This window comes from Piliocolobus tephrosceles, chromosome 7 (genome assembly GCF_002776525.5).
Source record: "Piliocolobus tephrosceles isolate RC106 chromosome 7, ASM277652v3, whole genome shotgun sequence".
NCBI classification, from domain to species: Eukaryota; Metazoa; Chordata; class Mammalia; order Primates; family Cercopithecidae; genus Piliocolobus; species Piliocolobus tephrosceles.
The window spans coordinates 146544367-146571191 of NC_045440.1; the positions used below are offsets into that span (position 1 = coordinate 146544367).

General features: G+C 56.4%; 1 protein-coding gene across 13 annotated transcripts in view; it reads left to right on the plus strand.

The window, feature by feature from the left end:
- GPIHBP1 (glycosylphosphatidylinositol anchored high density lipoprotein binding protein 1) overlaps nucleotides 1–5449 on the plus strand; it is a 5840-nt gene extending 391 nt beyond the window's left edge. For 2 of the 13 annotated variants that reach the window (XM_023228157.1, XM_023228159.3), the window contains exons 2-5: nucleotides 1515–1755; nucleotides 2193–2321; nucleotides 3290–3403; nucleotides 3536–5449. In XM_023228157.1, the coding sequence (XP_023083925.1) occupies nucleotides 1632–1755; nucleotides 2193–2321; nucleotides 3290–3403; nucleotides 3536–3795 (627 nt within the window). In that variant the 5' untranslated portion in view covers nucleotides 1515–1631 and the 3' untranslated portion in view covers nucleotides 3796–5449. Of the gene's footprint in view, nucleotides 1–279; nucleotides 1163–1514; nucleotides 1756–2192; nucleotides 2322–3289; nucleotides 3404–3535 lie in introns of those variants that run through there. The other 11 variants (XM_023228153.1, XM_023228150.1, XR_002734932.1 and 8 more) reach the window with 11 other exon arrangements.
- The last annotated feature ends 21376 nt before the right edge of the window (nucleotides 5450–26825 follow it).

Below are 26825 nucleotides of genomic sequence, written 5' to 3' on the forward strand. Positions count from 1 at the left end.
TGGGGAGGGGGTGAATGGGAGGCGGGGCGATGGGGAGGTGGGGTGTGGAGGAGGTGGGGCACCAGGGAGGCAGGGCGATGGGGCAGGTGGGGCAGTGTGGGAGGCGGGGCGTGGGGTAAACAGGGTGTGGAGGCGGCGGGGCACCGGGGAAGCGGGACGATGGGAGGCGGGGTGTGGGAGAGGCGGGGCGATGGGAAGGCAGGGCAGGGGGGAGGCGGGGCGCAGGGAGGCGGGTGGGGCTGGGGCCACACCGGAAGGGGCAGGGAGGGGCAGGGCTGGGGGGACAAGCACCCGGTATGAAGAGTTTGGGGTTGGCGGGGCGTGTCCGGCTGTGGCGTGAGCACCGCTATGGGAGACCCTGGCTTGGAAAGTGACTTTGCAGCCTTGGACGGGGAAGGGCTGGATGCTGGGTGGGTGCTGATAGAGAAGAATGACAGGTTCAGGTGAATTAAGGAGGGATGGTTGACTCAGTGGCTGAGACATCAGAGACGGGTATTCCCAGCCTCAGGCGCTGTCCTAAGCCCAGCAGGTACTGACCCCTGATGGTGACCTCACCCTATGAGGGAGCTGAGGCCTGGGGAACCCAAGAAGCTTGTCCAGGACCCAGAGGCAGGGGAAGGAGGAACCGGGTCTTAAACCCAGGCAGCTCACTGCAGAACCAACTCAACCTCTGTTACAGGTGGCCGGCCAGAAAATGCCCCACCCCACCCATTGACAGTTAGGAAAACTGAGGCCTCAGTAGGTGAAGGGCCTGGCCCAAGCGCCAAGGCACACAGACGCCCAAGCTTGACCCTGGCTGCAGACTCCCATCCAGCCCCTGCTGCTGCCCCACCCCTCTGCTACCCTCGGGAGACTCTGCCCTCTGCATCCCACCCCCAGAGGCTTGGGCAGGGGCTTGGGAGGAGGGGGTGGCCTCAGGGAGCGACCTGGGCTTTCCAAGCCTCTCCCAGAGCAGCCTCTCTCTCACACAAGGCCAGAAGGCAGGTGGGGGCTGATGGCTTTCCCAGCAGAAGGCCAAGGGTTGGGCCCCCAGCAGCTCCGGAAAGCTCCACCGGACACCAGCAGGAACAGCACTACAGACAGAACAGCAGGGGCAGAGACCCGAGGGGCTAGTGAAGGAGGCCTTGGGCCCAGCAGTGCGCTGCTGAGTGTGGGTGCAGAGGTGAGCCTGCAGCCTTAGCCTGAGGGCATTGACGGTGTTTTTATTTAAATGCTCTTAAAGGGGCCTGGGTGCGATGCTGACTCTGGAATGAAGATGCTTGGCCAGTGATCAGCAAATAGAGGGTCTGTGACCACAGCTCCTGTGACTATGGAGCCCAGATATGGGGGTAGGGGGTGTCAGGCACGGCCCAATCCGAGGCGAGGCTCCCTGCCCTGCACTACAGGCCTGAGGCACTGAGCAGCAAGGCAGGCCAGGGCCAGCAGCGCCTGTGGCCAGCACCGCCTTCCAACTGCCTGCACAGGTGCACGGGTCGCTCCAAGGCCAACCACAATGACTTCTCCTTCCCCTCCAGCCCCAGAGGTCCTGGAGGGAAGCAACAATCCCTGGCCTGGCGCCTAGAGCTGGGGACCCGTGTGCGGCCCATTGTTTGAGACTGGAGCTGGTGGGGGCCACTGGGAAACCCACGGCAATGCCCTTGATCCCACTTCTCGCAGCTCCAAAGTGCTGCTCGAGGAGTCAGGGACACAGCAGCATCGGCGAGATGAAGGTGCTCAGGGCTCTCCTGCTTGCCCTTTTGCTGTGCGGACAGCCAGGTGCGGGGCAAAGGGTAACCCTGCGGTGAGGGGGCAGAGAGTGCAGTCCTGGAGCACAGGGACCTCCAGGGAACCCCAGCAGGGGCTTAGGAAGAAGGAGGGGATGAGGCTGGAGTCCCCAGCCCAGAGCCGTGTGGATGGAAGCTGGTCTGGGACCCCGAGAGTCCCCAAACATCTGTGCTCCTGTTTATGTGGGGTGCAGGGAGGGGCTACCATAAAGGGCCAGCCCACAGCAGCTGCTGTTGTAACTACTGTGCCAGGGCACACTCGGCTGCAGTGAGCAGGGTGTGCAGGGGCCGGACACCACACCAGGTAGGCTGCCCTGAGGCCTGAGGGTGGCGGGGGAGGGCCAAGGAGTTGGGGGTGCAATGCTTGCCCAGAGCAGGTATCCTCCATACCCGGGTAGCTGAGGCTTACAAGCATCCCTGCATGGCCAGGAAGAGGGCAGGCACAGCAGGAGGAAGAGGACGAGGACGAGGACCACAGGCCAGATGACTACGACGAGGAAGATGAGGATGAGGTGGAAGAGGAAGAGACCAACAGGCTCCCTGGTGGCAGGGGCAGAGGTACGGCCGCCCCAACCCCAGGGCCCCGCTGCCTGCTCTGCCTGGAGCATTCTGGGCAGGGCTGTGTCATGGAAGCCAACAGGCCACAGTCCCGCTGTGAGCTTGCCTCCAGCAGAGTGGGGGACACTCAGTTGCCTTGCAGAGTAGGGAACAGGGGAAGAAGCCACCAGCTGGGAGGGTCAGTGGTGCCAGGATGTAGAGGTTAAACAGGAGTTCACCAGGCAGAGAAGGGCTCAGTGGGGGCCCAGGGTGGAGACAGCAAGCACAGAAGCCCCAGGGTAGGGTTCAGTTTTGTGGGGCAGAGAGAGCAGCAGGGTGGGCCGGTCCTGTGCAGGGGAGAGACAGATTGGCTGCTGCAGGCAAGGGAGCCAGGGAAGCGCTTAGAGCAGAGCAGAGTGGGGCTAATAAGAGCCCACCCTCCCTGTCCGACACACCCCTACACGCTGGGCCACCCTCTGCTCTCTCCCATCCCCAGAACAAAGCAGAGCAAATCGCCGCATCCAACCTGCGAGCCGGCTGCTCCCTAGCCAGGGCCTCCAGCATGCCCACCACACACAGCCCAGCCCCACTCCCAGGGCCCCCAGGCCCGCCCTCAACACAAGCCCTGCCCCACACACCCACAAGGTGTCCCCTGGGAGGCCCTCCTCTGCGAGGCCCAGTGCTCCCAGAGGCAGGACTGAGTCAGACTCGCCTCCAGGTTTCCGTGCCCACAGCAGGAGCCTGGGCAGCACGGTCGCAGGAGGTGTGAGCGAGGATGGGAAGTTCACCCTGCCTGGGCCGCAATCCCTTGCCCCTAAACACACAGACTCGCACACAGCACGGCTTACAGGGCCGAGTCAGGGGTGGCCCGCCCGTCTGAGCAGTGGGTGCTGGAGGCTCACCAGGCTAGGCTTTGGGAGCACAGCTGAGAACGGGGAGGTGGACAGGGACGTGGACCCGGCCTGGGCCTGAGCCCGCCTTGTCCACAGTGCTGCTGTGGTGCTATGCCTGCCAGTCCCTGTCCAGGGACGAGCGCTGCAACCTGACGCAGAGCTGCTCACATGGCCAGGCCTGCACAACCCTCATTGCCCACGGGAACACCGGTAAGTGGGCGTGGGGCCGCAGCACACGCACCCCCGGGCGGCGGGAAAGCCAGGGGCCCTGAACAGAGCCCTGCAGAGCCACCTCGGAGGCCCCACCCATCCTCAGCATCTGTTCCCCACTCCCCTCCCCAGAGTCAGGCCTCCTGACCACCCACTCTGCGTGGTGCACAGACAGCTGCCAGCCCATCACCAAGACGGTCGAGGGGACCCAGGTGACCACAACCTGCTGCCAGTTCAGCCTGTGCAATGTCCCACCCTGGCAGAGCTCCCGAGTCCAGGACCCACCAGGCAAGGGGGCAGGCGGCCCCCGGGGCAGCTGCAAAACTGTGGGCACAGCCCTCCTGCTCAACCTCCTCGCTGGCCTTGGAGCAATGGGGGCCGGGAGACCCTGACCCACGGCCCCTCCCCACCCCCACCCAACTCACCCCCCTCCCTGCCAGCACTCTGTCTGGTACCTTCCCTCCTGCCTCTGCACCAGCTTTGGAGAATGAATTTGGAATGTCTTGGGCGATCCAGCCAGCACAGGCCCGCCGGCCCGGTTGCTTCCTCAGTTCCCGGCTTTGCCCTTGGTGTCCTATCCCCACCGCCTGTGAGTGGCAGGACTGCAGCACGTGGGCGCTGGGTCCAGACCTTGGCCACCACACCCTGGGACCTGCAACCCTCATGGGGGTTGGGGATCCCCACCAGCACAGCCAGGCAGAGATGACACCCACCACATGCCTGGGGGCCCCCACACCCAATCCTCACCCTTAACTTCTGCCACAGGAATTCCTCCATCTGCAGCGGTCACACTGGCCTGCCCTGTCCTTCCCCAGGTCGGCCTCCCGGCTGTCTGGAGGGAAAAGGCCTTGGAGGGAGGCTATAGTCACCCCTAGGAAAGACGGGCCTGGGGGAGGCGGGGTAGTGGGGGAGGCGGGATAGTGGGGGAGGCGGGCTGAGGATGAGAGGGCACAGGGAGGCAGGTCGGGGTGAGGCCACATGCGGAGGGGCAGGGCGGGGCTGGGGGGACAGGCACCAAGTATGGAAAGGATGGGGCCAGAGGGGCCTGTCTGGCTATGGCGTGAGCACCGCCATGGGAGACCCTGGCTTGGAAAGTTACCTTGCAGCCTTGGATGGGGAAGGGCTGGATGCTGAGTGGGTGCCTGTCACCTTGAAGTGACCATCAAGGGTCAGTACCTACTGGGCTTAGGACAGCACCTGAGGTTGCGAATACCTGTCTCTGCTCTAGCAGAGGCTAGAGCAGCCTAGAGCAGTGGAGGAGTGAAGTTGATGAAAGGAGAGGAGTAGATGAAATTTTTCCAGCCTCATCCTTGCCTGCCCTCTAGACTCCAGCCCCCAGGCCCTCAGCCTGGTGGGTGTCATGGAGGGGTCTGGAGGTGTCAGACAGGCTACCCTGTGCTAGGGAGGGGGCAAAATGGGCCTTCGGCTTCCTGCAGAGGAAGCAGGACTGGGTAGCAGAGGGAAGGTGGGCAGCCCATTATGCGGGGGGGTCCCCAGGGTCCTCTGGCAGGGCTGGTGACTGCTCTAAGCCCTGCCTTCACCAGCAGCTGGTGCCAGGACAGAGCTCTGGGACAGCAGGCAGAGGCCCAGCCTGGGCCACAGCTCAGCCACTGACTTGGGTATCAGTTTCCCCTTCTGAGAAGTACAGAGTGAGACTTAAAGAACCCCTAATCCCACCAGTTCAACACTCCATGAACTGGGAAGCCCAGAGTCCTGTCCTGCCTGCCAAGCTCATCCCGGCGGGCTGTGGGAGGCCCCCGCTAACTGTTCTCTCCTTTTCCTTAGTAATAAAACCCACAATGCCTAGCTGGGGGTCGGAAGGTAAATGCCCCAGATGGTGAGGTCACGTCTTTCTCCTTCCCCTTCCTCCTTCCTGCTGGCTGAAGTGATGACTGGAGCTCAACAACCACTTTGCACCATGAGGCAGCACTGAGCACGGCAGGGCAGCACGATGAGAGGGGCCTGGCTTGCTGCTGACAGAAGGCACTGCCTACCTCGGGGTGCCCTTACCTGGGAGGGAAATAAATGTCTGCTCTGTTGAAGCTAGTTATTTGGGCTGTCTGTTACTTGCATTTTCACACTCATACATGCACATGTGTGCACACGAACACTCATGCCTACAGCCCACTGGAGCACAGTGCAGGGGTGAGGCTGCCTGCTTCGAATCTAAGGCCCAGCCCTCCCCAGCTCCACAACCCTGGGAACACCTTCACCTCCCACCTGTCTCTGTTCAGCAGGAGTCCCAGGAGAGCCCTCCTTGTGGGCTGCAGTGAGGATTCTCCAGAGTGCTGGAATGCCATGTGTCAGGGCTTACAGCCCCGTGCCTGGCAGAGAGCAAGTGCTCAGTAAATGGGAGTTGTGGTCATCAGGACACTTCTCATGACCCCACTCTTCACCTGAGCCAGCCCCAGACCCTCATGATCCAAAGACCTAACACCACCCCCAGCACCACCTGCAACACCACCCCCACCACCACCGCATTCAATACCACCCAAACGCCACTCCTAACACCACCCCCAACACCACCCCCACACCACCCCCTACACCACTTCCAAAACCACCCCAACACCACCCCCACACCACCCCCAACCACCCCCACACCACCCTAACACCACCCCAACACCACCCACTACACCACCACATTCAATACCACCCAAACGCCACTCCTAACACCACCACCACCACCCCCACACCACCCCACCACTGAACACCAAACACCACCCCCTACACCACCCCCAACCACCCCCACACCACCCCCAACACCACCCAAGCACCACCCCAACACCAACCCAATAGCACCGCAGCACCAACCCAATAGCACCGCAGCACCAACCCAATAGCACCCCAACACCACCCCACACCACCCCCAACACCAACCAAACACCACCCCCACACCACCCCCAGCAGCCCGCAGAGGGCTTTCTCCTGGCGCCCACTCCGGCTCTGAGCAGGAGCAGAGGGTGCTGTGCTTAGCGGTCTAGGGTGGGCCCTGTCACAGCCCGCTGAGGTAGGAACGACATGAGGCTCGAGCTCAAGGTCACACAGCTCGGCGATGCAGATCCAAGGTCCAGTCCCTGGGCTTCCTGCCAACCGCACCCAGCTTCCCAGGGGTGTCCCAGGCTCCAGGACGCCTGAGCCGGGGAGGAGCTGGATACCAGCCAAGAGCCAGCCAGATTCCCAGGCCAAGTTGAGTCTGAGCCAGGCGGGTCAGCAGCAGTGTCAACGGGCGGATGGCCACAGCCAAGACATCCTGGGCCCCGTCTCAGAGCCCAGTGCATGCTGTCAGTCCCAAGAGTGAACGTAGAGGGACCTTCGTTTCTCATCCAGCCCGGGCAGCAGGGAGACTGGGGGCTGGGGGCTCTGGGCAGGGAGGGGGCAGGGCCCCGACCCAAGAACCCACGTCCCTCCGTACCAGTTTCCCAAGGCTGCCGTAACAAATCACCACAAACCTAGTGACTTAACACAAGTTCATGCTGTGGCTCTGGAGGCCAGAAGTTCAAGTCAGGGCTCTGACTGGGCTGTGTTTTCTCTGGTGAGAACCCACCCCCCACCCTCGCAGCTTCAAGAGGCCGCCTGCTCTCCAGCTCATAGCCCTTTCTCCACCTTTGAAGCCTCTCCAAGCACTGCTCCCTTCTCAAGTCAGCTCTGCCTCGGCCTCCTTCCTACAGGGATCCTGTGACCACAGTTAGGACTCGCCTGGAGAATCCGGAGCCATCCCCCATCTCAGATCCTCCGCTTCCTCACGGCTGCAAAGTCCCTTTTGCCATAGAAGGCACATTCACAGGCTTGAGGATTTGAACGTGGGTGTGTCAGGGACCTTTCCTGAGTCCACATCAGCCCCTCCCTGGACACCTGCCCCAAGACTGGCTGTGATCTGGAAGCCATGGTCCTGGGGAGGAGAAAGCCAAGCTCCCTGGCTCGACGGGGCCACAGTCCCAGGAAGGGGGCCTTGCCAGGACCCTGGTGACCACGTAGCAGGACGAGCTGCAGACAAAACTCCTCAGACACCGGATTAAAGAAGGAAGAGGTTTTTTATTCGGCCGGGAGCGTCGGCAGACTCGCATCTTAAGAGCTGAGCTCTCTGAAAAAGAAATACTTGGCCTTTTTAAAGGCTTACAACTTTAAGGGGTCCACGTGAAAGGGTTGTGATAAATCGAGCAAGCATGGGAAACATGACTGGGGGCTACATGCATCAGCTAACAGAACAAAAAGTTTTACAATGCTTTTTTCATACAGTGTCTGGAATTTACAGATAACACAAGTAGTTTTGGTCAGGGATTGATGTTATTAATATTACTTCTTTCAACTCCTAGGGCCGGGTGGGGGTGCCAAGGTTGTCTGGCTATTTATTTTACTTTTGTTTCTTTTTAACTTTTTGCTTTCTCTCTTTCCTGCTGTCTTGTGAAGCAGGCAAGGTGGGGGTAGGAGGGCAGCAGGAGCAGTGGTGGTCTCCTTCCTTAGCCACAGTCCAGAAGTCCGTCCACAGCGGTCTCTTCCTGCCCCAGAAGAATTCAGGAGCCTTTGCCCGTGCTCATCACGAGAAGCCGGGCAGAGGCTTGTTCTCACGCTGTCTCTCCCGCACCCCTTGGGTCTGCCCACACCCAGGTCTCCTCACCATCAAAACTGACCAAGACCAGGGTGCAGTGCCTGACTCAACTCATGGGACAAGCCCTAACCACGCCTCCCTCTCCCGGGAGCTCTGGCCACTCCCACATAAGGACACACAAGGACACAAGGGGCGTCTGACACCCCGGGACTGGGCCCCCAACCTCTGCCAGCCATTCGGGGACAGCTGGACTCAGATACGTGGGTAGGGGAGACCCGGGTGCGGCAGAGCTGAGGGAGTGCAGGAGAGACCGTGAGAGCAGGACTCTGCCTAGCACCCTGCGGATCCTCCCCAGAACCCGCCGGATCCATCCCTTTCCTCCTCCTTAGGGACTGGGGCTTGCAGGCACTGCTCCAGCATCCACTCGTTGAGGGATGGAGCCCGCGTTGCCTTGGAAACGGGCATCTAGGAGTGGAGTTCGTTCCTAACACGCTCAGCTTTTTGTCTCTTAATTCATTGGACTTAATAGCGGCGTCTACGCAGGGGAGGGGCAGGTGAGGAGGCGGCTGGAGAAGCTCGCCTCAGAGGCCAACCCTCCCTCAGCCCTGCCTCTGCCCTTGGCGATCCTCTGAGCCCAGGATGCGGTGGCTCAGTGGTGTCCCCAGCAGGCTCTGAAACGCACTGCAAGTCACACCACACCCTGGGCAAAAGCCAGCTCCCCCTTCCCTTTCTCTCCCCTCTGGGCCCTGAAGGCCAGGCCAGCCTCCCCTGGAGCCCTGAATTGCGCAGCCACTGCCCTGCCTTGACCCTGCAGCGCCTCAGGCTCCTGCCCCCTGCCTCAGGCTAGGGAGCCCAGGAACCCAGGGAAAGGGAACCCTGCCACCCCGCCACGCCCCTCCCGGAAAGCTCTCACAGCTTCTAACTCCCCGGGCCTTGGCTCCAGACCACTGCTCCAGGAAACACAAACTCCACCTCCACGTGAAGAAACCCAGCGTCTGAGAAACAAGATGAAGGGGAAGGGGGCGAAACCTCGGCTGGATGTCATCCTACCAAACGCGAGGTGGCGTCCTCCCTCCCTGGCCCTCAGCCCTTCCTGGAGTTCCGGGGCCAGCAGGGGCCTCCAGCACTCCGAGTGGGAGGGGAACCCTCTCTGCACCCCGGCCGGTCAGCCCGAGGTCTGGATCGGGTCCCGGTGCTTTCAGCAGCAAGGAACAGGAACCGAAAATCGTGTCATTGCAACGTTTTTGCTCCCATAAGAACTGTGGAGGTGGGTGGCTGCGGGCACCCCTGAACCAGCCAGGGATGAGTGAGCGGGCCCTGGTTGTGCCTGTCAGGGAGACCCTGCTCCTGCAGGGAGTCTGGGAGCACTGCCCTTCACGTTCACCCGTGGTGGCCCTAGAATTGCACCATCAACCAGAGTCTGCTTCTGGCAAAAGGGCCTGGGGATCTCCGCAATCAGACCACACACCGCAGGCCACAGCTCAGACAGGTATGGGGCACCGGGGGAGGCGGCCAGTGCCTTAGGCTCCCCGGATGCCCCTGGGGAGGGCCGGGGGCGCGGCCAGGCCTCCAGGCCTGTGGGGAGGGGTCCTGCCCAGGCGGTCCTGGGCCTGGAGACCTGCTCCTGCCCCTCCAGGCCTTGTCCTCTTCTGTAAAGGGGAAGCTGGCCCGGGAGCTTCCGGTCGCTCCCGAGGGAACCTAGTCAGCCTGAGGGAGACCATGTAGAGAAGGGGATGCAGAGATGCGGCCAGAACACGGCCTCCAGCCTGGTCACCTGGCACATGCCATCTGCGGAGTGTGGGTCGTAGCCCCGAACCACCCAGGGCAGGAGTGAGGCCCGGTGCTAGCGCCCCACCCCCTCCACCGACCCTGCCCTGGCCTCAAGCCACCAAGGGCCACCAAGAGCCAGTCCTTCCGAGCCTAGGGCGACCCAAGGAGCTGCCGACCTCTGCACCCAGCCTCTGTCCCCTGCTCCCACCTCTCCCCAACCCTGGGCTCTGCCCTCTGCTCCAAGCCCCTCTCCTGGGCCTCTGTTTGCCCCGTCCCCAGCCCCAACCCCCACCCTGGACCTCTTCCCCCCAACCCGCCTCTGTGCCCCCCTTCAGCCTCTGTCCCCTGCCCCTGGCCTGGGTCACCATGGGGTCTCTGTCGTGTTCTCTGTGCAGCATCCATGGGGGTTCCCCAGCGGCCATTGCCTGAGCACTTTGGCAGCTCCCAGTGGCAGCCACACCTTCCAGGTCCTGCGTGAGAAGGTCCCGCAGCTCTCCGCCGTGCTCTTTGTGCGCATCACCATCTACTCAGCAAGTCTCTGGTGTTCCTGACCACATGAAGGTTTCACAGCCCTTCCAACCAGAGCGACTCTGTCTTGAACAGGGGCTGGGTGAAGTGAGGCTGAGACCAGCTGGGTTCTGGGACCTTAGGTGTTCGGTCACCAGATATTACAGTGAAGGGAGCAAGTGAATAATGTTTACCCACAAGACCCAGGAAATAATGTCCTGATGTCCAATATCTTAGGAACAGAAGCATTCTTAGTTTAAGAATGAGTTTCACTTTGAAGATAATAATATAGATTCTCGCTAGACAGGAGTTACACAAAGACAAACAATCCTTTGTCAGGAGCCCTGGCAGCGGAGCAATCTCCCCCATGGTTTTTTGGGTTTCTCGTCTCATATATAAACTCTCACTATACCTGAGGTGAGCACCTTCCTCCTCTTGCTTTCAGGAACACCCTCTCTGTCTACAGAGTGGTCATTGTTTTATCCCTTCACTTCCTTAATAAACTTGCTTTCTGTGGATTCGACCTGAATTCTTTCTTGCACAAGATCCAAGAATCCTCTCTTAGGGTCTAGATTGGGACCCCTTTCTGGTAACTAAGGTAACTGGCAAACCAGCCTAGAACCTGGGAACCTGGGGACCCAGGAGCCCCAGTGGTCTGGCCCTTCCTTTTCCTTGAGGCTCTGGGGGTGCACCCCAGGGCAGGTGCCAGCATCCTCACTCCTTCAGGATCCACAGAGTCGCTTTCCCTGGAACTTGCCCCATATTTGTTCCAGTAACTAGACTGTGACCAGAAATCCCCTACCCTGAGCTGGAGCTGCCTCTTGTAAGCCAAAAAGCGTCTGAGATGAGTCTCAATCAATTTAGAGGTTTATTTTGCTAAGGTTAAGGATTGTGACCCATGACACAGCCTTAGGACACCCTGAGAGCATGTGCTCAAGGTGGTTGGGGTACAGCCTGATTTTATACATTTTAAGGAGACAGAAGTTACGGGCAAGGCCAGAAATCAGTGCATGTAATGTATACCCTGGTTTGGCCCAGAAAGACAGGACATTTGGAAGCAGGGGCTTCCAAGCCACAGATGAAAAGCTTCCCTGATTGGCCATTGGCTGGAGGGGTCAAGCTCTGCCTAAAGAGTTGAAATCAGCTAAAGTCAAGCTAAGTACAGGAGGGTGTGGAAGCCAAGGTTCTCATAACCGAGTCACTTAGCAGCTTCACCTCAAACCGTGTTTTAAAACTTCTCTTTCTTTCCCCTTTTCTCCTTTCTCCCCACTTTCAAGCCATAGCTCTGAGATAAACTTTACAGCCTCGGAATGTGCTGTGACCTCCGCTCTCTTTTCCCGTTCTCTGCTCCAGGCCTTATGCACACTTTTTTACCCGGAAGGTTGTTAGGCATACACCCTGCTCACCAATCTGGTCACCTCTTTCCTTAAAACCTTCAAGGGACAGATCCTGTTACAGACCAGACACCTCTGGAATTCTCTCTCCAGCAAAAGGTTACTTCGAGGCAGGAACCCACTCCTGGCTAGAGATTGATGGCAAGATTGACAACAATTAGTTTATAACCTGGCAGAAGCCACGCTGGCGCTGGCCCCTGCACCAGATGGAGCAATAATTCGAGACGAGCGTGGGAGTGGGTCATGCGCCTGGCACCTCCTCACCCCCCAGCCTTTTCTACAAACCCTCTGTTTAAAATCCCCTGTGTGGCAGGGCACGGTGGCTCACGCCTATAATCCCAGCACCTTGGGAGCCCGAGGCCGGCAGATTGTCTGAGGTCAGGAGTTCAAGATCAGCCTGATCAACATATTGAAACCCTATCTCTACTAAAAATACAAAATTTAGCTGGGCGTGGTGGCGCACGCCTGTAATCCCAGCTGCTTGGGAGGCTGAGGCGGGAGAATCGCTTGAACCTGGGAGGTGGAGGTTGCAGTGAGCTGAGATTTCATCACTGCACTCCAGCCTGGGCGACAAAAGCAAAAGCCTGTCTCAAAAAAAAAGAAAAAGAAAAAAAGAGAAGAAAATCCCCCTGCGTTCCCTCCACAAATAGAAGAGTGGAATTGCTTTCTGCTGGCACGGATAATAAAGCCTCATTCTCTATCACACCTCTTTACTATTTTGGCTTCTTTTTTTTTTTTTTTTGAGAGAGTCTCGCTCTGTCGCCCGGGCTGGAGTGCAGTGGCCTGATCTCAGCTCACTGCAAGCTCCGCCTCCCAGGTTTACGCCATTCTCCTGCCTCAGCCTCCCCAGTAGCTGGGACTACAGTAGCTGGGACTACAGGCGCCCACCACCTCGCCCGGCTAGTTTTTTGTATTTTTTAGTAGAGACGGGGTTTCACCGTGTTAGCCAGGATGGTCTCGATCTCCTGACCTCGTGATCCGCCCATCTTGGCCTCCCAAAGTGCTGGGATTACAGGCTTGAGCCACCGCGCCCGGCCTATTTTGGCTTCTTTCTACAAGCGGTGAGTGGCCAGACCCTGCAGTCCAGCCTGGACAACAGACTGAGACTCTCTCAAAAAAAAAGAATAAAAGAAAGAGACAGAGAGACTGCAGTGAAACAGAATCTGTGAATAGGAAGGGGCTGTGCGTGACTTTGCACCCATAGGATTTTAATTTATGGAGGTGACAGTGCGGGCACAGAGAGGCCAGTGCCATGAGAGAAGCGCCGTCATGCGTGGGCGGGTGTGAAGATGAGCAATGTGACAGGAATGCGTGTGGGGTCAGCCCCAGGCCTCCTAACTGCCAGGCCAGAGGCTGCCTGCTGGCACCTGGGCTCTCACCTTTGTGTCTGTGAGCCCCACAAGACTCCAGGACCCTTTGCACCCCAGGTAAGACGCACCTACCCACTCAGTCTCCTTCAGAACCACGGACAGTGCCGGCGAGCGCTGCCACACCACTGACCTGAGCTTCTAGTTAATTCCGTACGGTGCCTCTGCCTCCTCCAGACTCAGCTCTCACCACGACCCGGCCAGCAGCAGGACCACCGGCACCCAGGTCTGACCTCGGGCTCCATCCCCTGCCAGACCCACAGGACCTGGCCCAGTGGCACGGGAATACCTGGGTCCCGCCCCTGCCATGCGCTGCTGTTTTCCCAGTACTTGCTGTTTCCTTCCAGGCTGCCTTCCCAGCAAACTCCCATTTATTTATTTATTTATTTATTTATTTATTTATTTATTTATTTATTTATGAAACAGGGTCTCACTCTGTCACCCCAGCTGGAGTGCCGTGGAGTCATCACAGCTCACTGCAGCCTCAACCTCCTGGGCTCAAGTGATCCTCCCACCTCAGCCTCCTGAGTAGCTGGGCCCACAGGCATGTGCCACTATGCCTGGCTAATTTATTTGTTTTTGGTAGATATGGGGTCTCACTATGTTTCCCAGGCTCATCAGGAACTCCCGTGCTCAAACGATCCTCCCACCTCAGCCTCCCAAGTAGCTGGGATTACAGGCGTGAGCCACCACACCCGGCCTCCTTTGTCGTTTAAATCCAAATATCACCTTGTTCTGCAGGCCTGACTAAGGAAGGAGACCACTACTACTCCTGCTGCCATCCTCCCCCCCCCACCTTGCCTAGTTCACAAGACAAAAGAGAGAAAGCAAAAAGTTAGAAAGAAACAAAAGTAAGATAAACAGCCAGACAGCCTTGGCACCACCAACCAGCTCTAGGAGTTAAAAAAAGTAACAATAATAACATCAACCCCTGACCTAAACTACTTGTGTTATCTGTAAATCCCAGACACCGTATGAAAAAAAAAGCATTGTAAAATTTTTGTTCTGTTAGCTGATGCATGTAGCCCCCAGTCACATTTCCCATGCTTGCTCGATTTATCACGACCCTTTCAGATGGACCCCTTAAAGTTGTAAGCCTTTTAAAAGGCCAAGAATTTCTTTTTAGGGGAGCTCGGCTCTTTTTTTTTTTTTTTTTTTTTTCCTGAGACGGAGTCTCGCTCTGTTGCCCGGGCTGGAGTGCAGTGACCGGATCTCAGCTAACTGCAAGCTCCGCCTCCCGGGTTTCCGCCATTCTCCTGCCTCAGCCTCCCAAGTAGCTGGGACTACAGGCGCCCGCCACCTTGCCCGGCTAGTTTTTTGTATTTTTTAGTAGAGACGGGGTTTCACCGTGTTAGCCAGGATGGTCTCGATCTCCTGACCTCGTGATCCGCCCGTCTCGGCCTCCTAAAGTGCTAGGATTACAGGCTTGAGCCACCACGCCCGGCCTGAGCTCGGCTCTTAAGACGCTGGTCTGCCGATGCTCCTGGCCAAATAAAAAACCTCTTCCTTCTTTAATCCAGTGTCTGAGGAGTTTTGTCTGCGGCTCGTCCTGTTACATGACCACCTGGGTCCCCATGGGCTGGGCTCCTCTCTCTACTCCTGCTCCATCATAACCTGCCTCCCCTTCCACATGGAGCACTCAGGGCCCAGGGGCTGCGGTGTGCTCCCTGCCCCTCTGGAGCGTGGCAGCCTGTGCCCAGCGTTGGTGCCAGTGGGAGAGGGAGGTGGGGGTGAGGGCGAGTTCAGATCCCGCCGCTTCCCTTTCTGTCCTGGTGGCCGTGGCACCCTGCACAGGTGGATGAAGAGGGTGCTTCCTTTCCCAGCGGGCCCTGGGTGGGATCACGGAGGGAGCCCTCGAAGGCATTCGGAGCCCGGAGCTGGTGCTCAGTGGACGCGCACCCCTCCTGCCATCCGACCCTGCTCCTGGCTTACTCCCAAGCCCTCGTGCCTCCTGTTCCTTGTGGCTCTGAGCGCTGTCCAGGCACAGGTCCCGGTGAGCCGGGCTCTCGCTGGGCTCTGCTGCTGACCCGACTTGGCAGCCTGGCGGTCAGGCCTTGGTGACCTTCCAGGCCACACCTCTCAGCCCCGACACCTGCAGGGGCTTGGGCCTACCCAGAGAGCACCCCTCTCTGGAAACTTCCGGGGTCTGGAGCCTGGGGCAAGGCCTCTGTGGGTCCCGAGGTGAGAAAGGGACCCATGTGGCCGGGAATGAGATCCCACTGGGACTGGAGTGTGGGCCTGCTGCCTGCCAGCTGTGCTGTCTCGGGCTGGCCATTTAGCCACTCTGTGTTCCGGTCTCTCATCCACGACACTGGGAAAAACCAAGCCCATCTCACAGGACTGGTGTGGAGACTTTCTGACCTTTGGCTGCCACACCCTGGCGTGTCCTGGGTATTTGGTGGCAACCCCTGCCCTGCCTCACTGCAGCCTGTTTCCCAAGCAGGGTTCTGGTTCCTTGCTCGTCCCTACCCCCGACAGTGTTTCTGACCCTCCTCCAGCATGGGGTCTGTTGGGTCCAGCCCTACCGGGCTTCGAGGGTGTTCTCCCCATGTGCGGAGACTAGAGATTATAATAAATAAAGACACAAGACAAAGAGATAAAGAGAAAGCAGCCAGGCCCGAGGGAAGGAACACTGCCATCAAGACGCGGAGACCATTAGTGGCCCAAAGCGGCTGGGTGACCTAATATTTATCGCATACTAGACAAGGGGGCAGGGTAAGGAGGGTGGATCTTCTAAGTGATTGACAAGGTGAAGCAAGTCACATGATTACAGGACAGGGGGCCCTTCCCTCTTAGGTAGCCGAAGCAGAGAGAGAAGGCAGCATAAGTCAGCATTTTCTTCTATGCGCTTATAAGACCAAAGACTTTAAGACTTTCACTATATCTTCTACCGCTATCTTCTAAGAACTTCAAAGAGGAACCAGGAGTACAGGAGGAACATGAAAGTGGACAAGAAGCATGACCACTGAAGCACAGCACCGCAGGGAGAGGTTTAGGCCTCCACATGACTGCACGCAGGCCTGGATAATACCAGCCTCCCACAAGAAGCTGGTGGAGCAGAGTGTTCCCCGACTCCTCCAAGGAAAGGAGACTCCCTTTTACGGTCTGCTAAGTAACGAGTGCTTTCCCAGACACTGGCGTTACCGCTTGACCAAGGAGCCCTCAAGCGGCCCTTATGCGGGCGTGACAGAAGACTCAACTCTTGCCTTCTAGGTCACTTCTCACCATGTCCCTTTAGCACCTGACCCTATACCCACCAGTTATTCCTAGGTTATGTTAGTAATGCAACAAAGAGTAATATTGAAAGCTAATGATTAATAATGTTTATAATAACGATTGATAATTGCTCATGATCATCTCTATATCTAATTTGTATTATGACTATTCTTATTCTAACTATTTTCTTTATTATACTGAAACAGTTTGTGCCTTCAGTCTCTTGCCTCAGCACCTATGTAATCTTTTGCCCACAGGGGTCTGCCCGAGGCCGGGCTCCTCACACACCCCTTCCACACCCATGCACCCTTAATAGGGAGGGGCCAGCAAACACACAGTGGACCAAGCCCTACCTGCAGCTGGCTCACTACCCACCCAGAAGCCAGCCCTGAGGCCACCATCCAGCCCCTGTGACCCTGCCCCAGCCCCTGCCCCAGGAGCAAGTGCAGTGAGAACACCCTGTTTCCTCCTAGCTCAGGGCAGCCATGACCCACAGCTGGAGTGAGGGGCACTTGGGCCTGGCTCCAGGGGTAGAGGAGGGGGCCCTGCCCAGCATGCTGACCCTGCTCAAGTCTGTTGGACGGGTCTGGGAAGGCCTGCCTCCCTCCTCCACACAGACCCTGAGGGCTCCTCCTCTCCAGCATGGCAGCCTCCAGACCGAGTGTGTCCCGTGCCCACGCCCCGTCCCCCTGGGTCGCCTGCCCAGACCGAGTGTGTCCCGTGCCCATGCCCCATCCCCCCTGGTCGCCTGCCCAGACTGAGTGTGTCCCGTGCCCACGCCCCATCCCCCCTGGTCGTCTGCCCAGACTGAGTGTGTCCCGTGCCCATGCACCATTTCCCGGGTCAACTGCTCAGACCAAGTACGTCCTGTGCCCACGCCCCATCCCCCAGGTCACCTGCTCCTTCTCCACTCACCCAGAGGAAGGTGACGAAACATGGGGATCTGATGTAATCTGATGTCTTCCTGGGGATTTCCTGTCCCCCAGGACAGGAAGTGGGCATCCGTAGCTGGGGGTCTGGCTCCTTGTTCTAGTCTGTGGGAACTCGCCTAAGAAGAAGGCAGTGTCCCCAAAGCAGGAAGTTCCTGAGGAAGGAACCTCTGTCTTTGGCTCCAGACAGACCCTAGGGACACCTTCCTGAAACCACTGAGATCTGCAGAAGCTGATGGTCACCGGGATGGGTCAGCTCTGCAGGAAGCAGGGAGAGGCCATGGCTCCTGCACCCAGGTCCCTGACAGGAGATGCCTGTGTCGGGACCTTTCCAGAGTAGGGAGGCGGCCCCAGATCCTGTCATGGAAGCAGGTCATGCACCTTCAGGCTGGCCTCAGACCAGTGCACAGCCAAGGCCTCCTGCCCTCTAGGGTCCACAGATGGGAGGGGAAGGGGTTCAGCTAATGGCACGCTGGATATCATGGAGTGCAGGGGGCTTCCAGATGTTAGGAGGTGGGAGCACTGCCTGACACTCAGACTTCCAGCAGCAGAGACCTCACCGGGCAGGGGTGAGCCTTTCACTGCTGCTGCGGTGGTACAGGAAGCCTGTCCCATGAACGGGAGGAGGATAGGAACCCAGCAGAGGACGACCTCCTTGACATAAAAACTGCTCCACAAAAGACCCAGGGAAGAGGAAGGAAAAACAAACCACAGATTGGGAGAAAATGTTTGCAAATTGCATAGCAGACAATGGACTGGAATCTACAATCTATTCACAATGTATCTCAAAATTCAACAGCACAAAAACAACCCACTTACAACATGGACAAACGACATAAAGAGCTATTTCCCTGAGGAGGACAGGCAGAAGGCAAACGCGCACAGGAGCAGGCGTCCAACACCATGCACCCTCAGCGTTCTGACACTAAACCACGGCGAGGCCCACGCAGGTAATCCCAGGACTTTGGGAGGCCGAGGGGGGTGGATCACTTGAGCCTCAAAGTTCAAGATCAGACTGGGCAACATAGCAAACCCTGTTTCTTTTTTCTTTTCTTTTCTTTTCTTTTTTTAATGTACCAACTTTAATTATGCTACCTTTAAAAGTTCACGTTCATTTTTATACAGTTGCATTCAGTGTGCCCAGGGTTACATTCTGAAAGCCAGAGAATTTTCTAGCACATGAGAGTCATATGATCCCAACTGACAATCTATTATTGCAAAAATCCAAGCAACTGTTCAAATTTGTATTGCACTCCCCTCACTTCCACATCAAGCATGAGCTTGAAGCCAATGAAATGTGTAGTTAGAACAGACTTTGTGAATACAGGCAAATGAGAAGTTATATTTCATGTGAAAGACAGATATTTCAGTTGTAACCAAAACGAAAATGAATCAACAATAGAAAATGGCTGTTAAAACAAAAAAGCTCTCATGATTTCAGGTAGCAGTTTTCAAATATAGTGACCAGGCCAAAAGGAGAGTTCCTCAATGCTAAGGTCAGTCAATAAGTTCTGAGCACCCCAGTCCTCTTAAAAAGAGCAGTGACAAACTATGAAATGAAAGGGTCTGGGGCTGTGCCACCGGAAGACTGGCAGAGGAAACTGGAGATAAGTAGCCAAATGGGGCAGAAGAGACAAGGTCTGAAATATATGAGACTCAGGAACTATGAGCAGAGGTTCCGGTGAGACAGATTTCAGCTTACTATAAGGAAGTAATTTCCAACACTAGTGTTGCAAAGTGGTTTTCACCAGCAAGTCAAGACCTTTAGCATTGGAAATGTGTGTTCCACTAGTGACTCATGGGTGTTTAGCAAACAGTAAGCTGGGGTAGATGACCTTTGCAATTTTAACATGCTGGGATGAAACACTGTTTGCTTCCAAATTAAATTTTTAAAAAGGATACTAGAAGTATCCTCTTTTACTGAAATTTTTTTTCATGAAGCAACCCTGTTTCTAAACAAACAACAAACAAACAAAAAATTCCCAGTGAGATCTCATTATACACCTATTAGAATGGCTAAAATAAAAAATAAACCATTGCTGGCTGTGGTGGCTCACACCTGTAATCCCAGCACTTTGGGAGGCCAAAGCAGGAGGATCACTTGAGGTCAGGAGTTCGAGACCAGCCTGGCCAGCATGGTGAAACCCCGTTTCCACTAAAAATACAAAAATCAGCCAGGTGTGGTGGTGCGTGCCTGTAATCCCAGCTACTCAGGAGGCTGAAGCAGGAGAATCACCTGAACCCAGAAGGTAGAGGCTGCAGTGAGCCGAGATCCCACCACTGCACTCCAGCCTGAGCGACAGAGCGAGACTCCGTCTGAAAAAATAAAAATAAATCAAATAAATTAATTAATTAACCATGGCCACCCCACATGCTGATGGCGAGGCAGAGAAGCTGGGCCACCTACATGCTGCTGCTGGGAGTGGATGATGGAGCAGCCGCTCTGGAAGACAGCTGGGTGGTTTCTTATCAAACAAGACGTCCAGCTCCCACGACCCCATGATGCACCCCAGAGAAATGAAAGTCACGTTCGTACAAAAACCTGCTCATGAGTGCTCATAGCAGCTTTACTTGTTTTAGCCAAAACCTGGGAAGCAGCCCAGACGTCCTTCAATGGCAAAGGGTTCAGCTGGGTCCATGGGCACCAGGGCAGACAGCCCAGCCACAGGAAGGAGGCGCCGCTGAACAGTACAGCCACCAGGGGGAGCTACAGAGACTCTCCGGAGTGAAAATGGCCTCTCAACAGGTCACCTCCAGGACGACTTCCTCCGCACAGCTCTCTGAAGTGACAATTCTGGAAACGGAGAGAACCGATGAGTGGCCACAGGGGCTCCCAGATGTGCCTCCCCACGGAGGAGGGTGTAATATTGCACCACAGTTATGCAAAATGATAGTCTTGGGCCGGGTGCAGTGGCTCACGCCAGTAATCCCAGCACTATGGGGGGCTGAGGTGGGTGGATCACCTGAGGTCAGGAGTTCGAGACCAGCCTGGCCAACGTGGTGAAACCCCATCTCTACTAAAAATACAAAAAAAAAAAAAAAAAATTAGCCAGGCATGGTGGCGAGCACCTGTAATCCCAGCTACTTGGGAGGCTGAGGCAGGACGATCGCTTGAACCTGGGAGGCAGAGGCTGCAGTGAGCTGAGATCACGCCACTGCACTCCCGCCTGGGCGACAGAGCGAGCCTCTATCTCAAAAAAAAGGAAGGAGGCCCCTGCTCACATGTCAGGATTTAGGCCCAGGAGACCCAGGGGTGGGCAGAATGCGAGGGACTGAGAGCTCAAGGCTGAGTCAGCTTGGAAGAAAAGTCAAGGTGATTGAGCTCCATGCGAACAAAGCTGGTTGTGTGCTGTTTTGGTTTTTTTTTTTTTTTTTTTCAGAGACAGGGACTCACCTTCCTACCCAGGTGGGAGTGCAGTGGCGTGATCTCGACTCACTGCCGCCTCGACCTCTCAGGCTCAAGCCATCCTCCCACCTCAGCCTCCCAAGTAGCTAGGACCACAGGCACGCACCACCACGCCTGGCTACTTTTTTGGTGTTTTTTGTAGAGACAGAGTCTCGCTGTGTTGCCCAGAATGGTCTCAAACTCCTGAGCGCAAGTGATCCTCCCGCCTCGGCCTCCTAAAGTGCTGGCATCACAGGCATGAACCACAGTGCCCAGCCACGTTGCCATAGTTTGGGTTTGGTTTGGTTTTATTGTGTTTTGGCAGAGCCCTTGGTCAAACCCTGCAGAAAACAGAAAACTGACTGGTTTCAACTGGCGTGGGAAAACCTGGGTACCCTCTCCTGTGTTTCCCTAGAGGCGCCCAGGCCACCAGCTTCATGAGCGCCCAGCGGATAGGGTGTGCCTGGTACCACCGTGGGAGGGCCAGCTCTGGACACAAGGAGGACGGACGAAAGGCCGAGACTGACCCCAGCCAGTGCGGATCTCACGCGCCGGCTGCTGGGTTCTCCTCCCAGTGGCCACCCACCTTCACGCTCTGCCCTCGCACCCTGGGACCATGAGGTCAGACAGACTGGGCTTCCATCTGCCACGTTCCTGGCGTGCACTTTAGGCGAGCACGTTGCTCCAGTTCTCCCTCTGTGCCATGACAGCAGTTACAACTGAGGGCTCTGGGTGCACACGAGTGTGCAGTGAAGGTCAGGCATGAGGTCCACCGTCACACACTCCCGAGGGACCCCCAGCCAGTGCTGCACGACCACCGGGGTCACAGCAGCTCTGTCTTAACCATGCGCTGGGTTGTCCTGTAAATCAGTCCCAAGGCCACACACAAACCCCAGGATCACAAAGATCTCCCTCAGGTGCTGGGGGCCCTGGTCCAGCCACCCCCTGCCCATTGCCCACACTCCACAGCAATGCACTCCACTGCTTATATCTCTGGTGGACTCATATCACCCTCCCCCAGGCACCGTGGTGCGCGCCTATCTCTTCCTGGGCCCAGGTCTCTTCTACCCAGGATCCCGTCTCCCCTGGACTGTGATGTGGGCGGCCTCAGCACTATGAAGCCAGGTGTCTGCTTTCCCCACAGACACAGGACTCTTGTATCTTCCCTGCTGGCTCCCTGGACCCAGGGCCGTGCAGCTCGGTTGGCTTAAGACCACAGCTCACGCCCGCTGAGGATTCCAAGGAGCTTAATAGCTATGACAAAAATAATCTTAGGACAGACCTCTTCACAGCCCTGGGAGGAGATGACTGTGACCTTCATCACTCCCATCCTACAGATGAGGAAACTGAGGCACGGGAAGGCTAAGTGCCTTGCCCAGGACCAGACGGCAATTCTGAGGCAGTGCTGGGATCTGAGCACAGGCAGCCTGGTTCCTGGGTCCACACACTCATCCCTACCCACAGCTCTCTAACATGGTGGGACGACCTGTGCTTTGTCATGCACCGCGGCCTTCCAACCTCTGCCAGCTGCACAGAACAGGCGTGGATAAGGCCTTGGCCATGCACCATATACAGGACGGTCTCTGCCTTGGAGAATCATGAAGCAGCACTGTGGAGCCAGCACAGCTTACTTGCTGTGCAAATCAGCCTGGTCCCCTGCCCTCTCTGAGCCATGGTTCTTCATCTATAAAATGATGATGTCCATGGTTCCTACCACTTTGAGCTGGGAGGATTACACACACAGCACCTGCCTATGAGGCACGTGGTGCAGGACTAACATAGTCCTGGCAGTTATGCAAATGGCCAATTCACCAAAGCCAGTATGACTGCAAAACAGCCACAGAGCTTGCACTTGTTATCTGTTGCTACATAACCCATTCCCCCAACATGTACTGGTTGGAACAGCAAACGCTTCTCTCAAGCTTCTGTGGGTCCGGCTCACAGGAGCAGCTCAGCAGGTCCCTCGGGCTCAGGGTCCCTCGTGGGGTTGCAGCCGTGCTGTCAGCTGGAGCTGTGTCACCTGGGGCTGGCTCCCCAGGCAGCTGTTTCTCACGACATGTCGGGACCTCACTTTATTCCGTCTGTGGAAGTGAGTCACTCAGCCCAGGCCATACTCAAAGAGGCGAGTGAGGTTCTATCTCTGGATAGGAGGACTGGCCAAGAGTTTTGCCTCAGGTTTTAAAATAGAACCATTTCATTTTCACTGACCACTTCCATTCGCTGTTCATTACAGCTCTGTAAGAAAAATTGCCTCTGTGTCCCAGGTCCTGGCTGCTGCCAGATGACAGAGAGACGAGAAACAGAAGGCTGTAAAGAAACACGCTCCCAAAATACATTCCTGACTATGTGTCCTCACAGACAGATGCTCCATGGCCATGTCTGTATGCATGAGAACACGGCCATGGGCCGTGGTACTTGCTGTCTGTCCCCCTGTCAGGACAGTCCCTCTGCCGCAGACAGCATGGCACGCCCACCATCCCTCTTTCAGTCTCTGAGGAGGCTTCCCTGAGGCCATGCCGCGGTGCTCGAGGGTTGCAGGAAGCAAAACCGGGAATGACGGAGGCTGCTGGTGTGAAGCGAAGTGTGGACACATGTCCTTTGTTCCAGCATCTCGAATGGAGAAACCTGCTCTTCCCCACTTCCCCACTGCTGCACGTCAGGTGTCTGCCCAGGCGGGCGGCCCACTCTTCCTCTGGGCTGCTGGGCTGCTCCTGTGCTGAGACCATGCTGTCCCAGTTACTGTTGCTTCCAAAGGGCTGTGTCTGCTTGAGAAAACTTTCTTCCAGTGTTCTCCGTTGGTTCCTCAGCTGTGTCTTACCATTGGTACTTCCATGTAAGTTCTAGAATTCGCTTTCCTTTTTCTTTAAGTTTCTTTTTTCTTTTTTAAAGACAAGGTCTCACTCTGTCTTCCAGGCTGGAGTGCACCAGCACAATCATGGGTCACTGCAGCCTTAGCCTCCCAGGCCCAAGCGATCCTCCTGCTTCAGCCTCCCGAGGAGCTGGGACTACAGCACGTGCCACCATGCCCAGCGCTTTTTTTTTTTTTTTTTTTTTGGACACAGGATCTCATTGTGTTCCCAGGCTATTCTCAAAATTCTGGATTCAAGTGATCCTCCTGCCTTGGCCTCCCAAAGTGTTGTGATTATAGATGTGAGCCACCACGCCTGGCCCAGGTTTTCAAGTTTACAAAAGTCTTGCTAGGATTTTGATGGGAATTGCATGGCATCTGTGAGGTGCGGTTGAGAGCTGACATTTTAAAAATACGAAGTCAGGCAGCTCATGAGCTCGGGCTTCATCACCATTTATTTGGCTCTTGTTTAATGTCTCCCAAAAACACTGTATAATTTTCCCCATGAAGATTCTCCACACATTTCGTTGGATGGATTCCAAGTCACTTTATGCCTTTGATGTTGTAAATGGTGTCCTTCCATTTTCATTTTCATTTTCATTTGACCCTCAGAACTGGCTTCCGATGACCCTAAAGAAGAATCCTCACTCCTAGTCAAGACCCACAGGCTCCAGAGCCCTCACATCCTCCTCTCTGGCTTCCCAGAAGACCAGCTTGCTAGAGGCCTCCTTGGCCCTCCAGCTCTAGGTGGACCAGCGGTGGGGCGAGAGGACTCTGCCCACCCAGCTCCAGCTCCTCAGCCTCCCCTTCTAGGAGCTCAACTGAATGGGCAGTGAGAAGTGGGGACTCTCCAAATCAGCCTGCTTCCCAGGGCTAGCCTGGGGCCGGCGGGGGCCCTCATGCCCTGCCTGGGGCCTGCTCCTCTTGCCTGCCCTGCCTTACTTAACATCATAAACTTCACCCTGTAAAGAGCCCTGATGTGGTGGGTGGGCAACGCCCTGGGAGGGGCTCAGACCCCAGTCCACGCAAGGAGGTTCATCCTGCAGAGAAACCCCGTGAAATCCCAAGGGGAGAACATTTGCCCTGTGAGTGCAATGAACTCATGGAAACCTTCAGTTCTAGGTAACCTGTTACCAACACCAGAGAATCCACACAGAGAATTTGCATAGGAAGAAGCCCTGGCCGGGTATGTGGCTCACGCCTGTAATTCCATGCTTTGGGAGGCCGAGACAGGCAAATGGCTTGAGCCCAGGGGTTCAAGATCAGCCTGGGCAACATAGCAAGGCCCCAACTCTACCAAAAAAAAAAAAAAAAACCGAAAAAATTAGCCAGGCATGGTGGTGCACACCTGTGGTCCCAGCGACTCAGGAGGCTGGGGCAGGAGGATCGCTTGAGCCAGGGAGGTCGAAGCTGCAGCGAGCAGAGATGGAGCGACTGCACTCCACCCTAGGCGACAGAGCAAGACCCTGTCTCAAAAAGAGAAAGAAAAAAGAAGCCTTGCAATGATCCTGAGAATGGACCTTTAAATGTAGCTTGGATGAGCTGGACAAACTACAGCCTCTCTGCACAGAGAGTGGGTTTATGCTGGAAGGCAGCTTCCTCTACTGCCCAGCCTGTACCACACCGGATCAGTTACCTCCGAGTGAGTCTGTCAGTGGGTGAACATGGGAAAGATTATGTAATTGGAGAATAAATGGATTTATCACCAATGTCTTGTCATAGATTATAGGCCCGAGGGGCAGGTGTTAATTCTTCCAGTTAAATTGGTGTGACATATAATTAAGGAATGTGCCCACAGGTAAGGAGCTGAGGTTTCTTGGAAGAATGATTCTGCTTAGTGACCTGACATTTTTGTGTCTCTTGCTTGTTCTGCATCCAAAAGCCTCACTGGTTCACTTGTTCACGCAGTCGCCTTGCCTGTGCTCCAAAACAGAGGTTCCGGACCCCGGCCGCACACAAGAATCAACTGGGAGTCAGTTTTCAAAACACTGATGTTAGATGCCGGCCCCTCTGCCCCTACCCCAGCGGCGGTGGAATCTCTTAGAGGTGGGGGCCTGGTCAGCATTTCTCCAAGCTCTTAGGAGTTTCAAATGAACAGCCCGAGCTGTGCCCTGCTGCACCAGGGAGCTTGTGCCATTTGCTGCCACTCTCTAGGCCAGGCCATGTGCCTGCTTCCCAGGTCTGGCCCGATCCTCAGAGTCACTGGGAAGCTTCTAAAATTAGAGGTTATGAGGCTTAACCCCAATGGCATTCTGTTGGACCAGCTCTTGGACGATGTCTGGAAATCCCTTTTTTTTTCTCTTTTTTCTTTTTTTTTGAGACGGAGTCTCGCTCTGTCGCCCGGGCTGGAGTGCAGTGGCCAGATCTCAGCTCACTGCAAGCTCCACCTCCCAGGTTCACACCATTCTCCTGCCTCAGCCTCCCGAGTAGCTGCGACTACAGGCGCCCGCCACCTCGCCCGGCTAGTTTTTTGTATTTTTAGTAGAGACGGGGTTTCCCCGTATTAGCCAGGATGGTCTCAATCTCCTGACCTCGTGATCCGCCCGTCTCGGCCTCCCAAAGTGCTGGGATTACAGGCTTAAGCCACAGCGCCTGGCCTTTTTTTTTTTTCTTAAAAGGATTCCAAACTAATTCTGATTATGAGCAGGTTTAGGAATCAGTGCCATAAAGGGTGTGAAAACCAAGGTGGCAGCTCTCCCAACAGGCAGAGAAGACCTGGGCGCTCCCTAGGCCCTGCCGTGCCCCACACCATCCTGGGCATCCTCCATCCTCACACCCTTTGGTCTTCACGAAAGATTCCATGAGATCCAGTTCCTACCCCATCATGCAGGAGGGGACGCTGAGGGCACTGAACGTCGCGCAGGAGGGGACGCTGAGGGCACTGAACGTCGCGCAGGGGGGACGCTGAGGGCACGTGAATGTCGTGCAGGAGGGGACGCTGAGGGCAACAACCAAGCAGCATTTTCAGAAGTCTCAAGAGAAGGAAGAAAGCCATGAACTATGCAGCCGTTCAAGCTTTCCTTCAAGGAATTACAGTGCCAGGAGAGCAGTTTTAAACTTGCCAGAGTTCGGGGTCCTGCAACTATAGGCCCATCAGGAGGAACCTCCTAAATGGGCTTCCTCCAACTACAAGCTGCTGGGAGAACCTCAGCCATAAGACCCACGGGGGTGATACATTGAATGGCAGACCCAACATGGAAAGAGAAGTGCAGGCGAGAGGGGAAGAACCATATGTGCTGTGTGTGCTCTGACAAAGTTGAAATAGCATGAGTTCAAAACAATGGGAGGAGGGGGAGGAGGGAGAGGAGGAGGCGGCAGAGGAGGAGGGGGAGGAGGAAGAGGAGGAGGAGGAAGAGAAAGAGAATGAGGGGGAGGCAGAGGAGGAGGAGGAGGAAGAGGAGGAGAAGGAGGGGGAGGCAGAGGAGGAGGCGGAGGCGGAGGAGGAGGAGGAGGCAGAGGA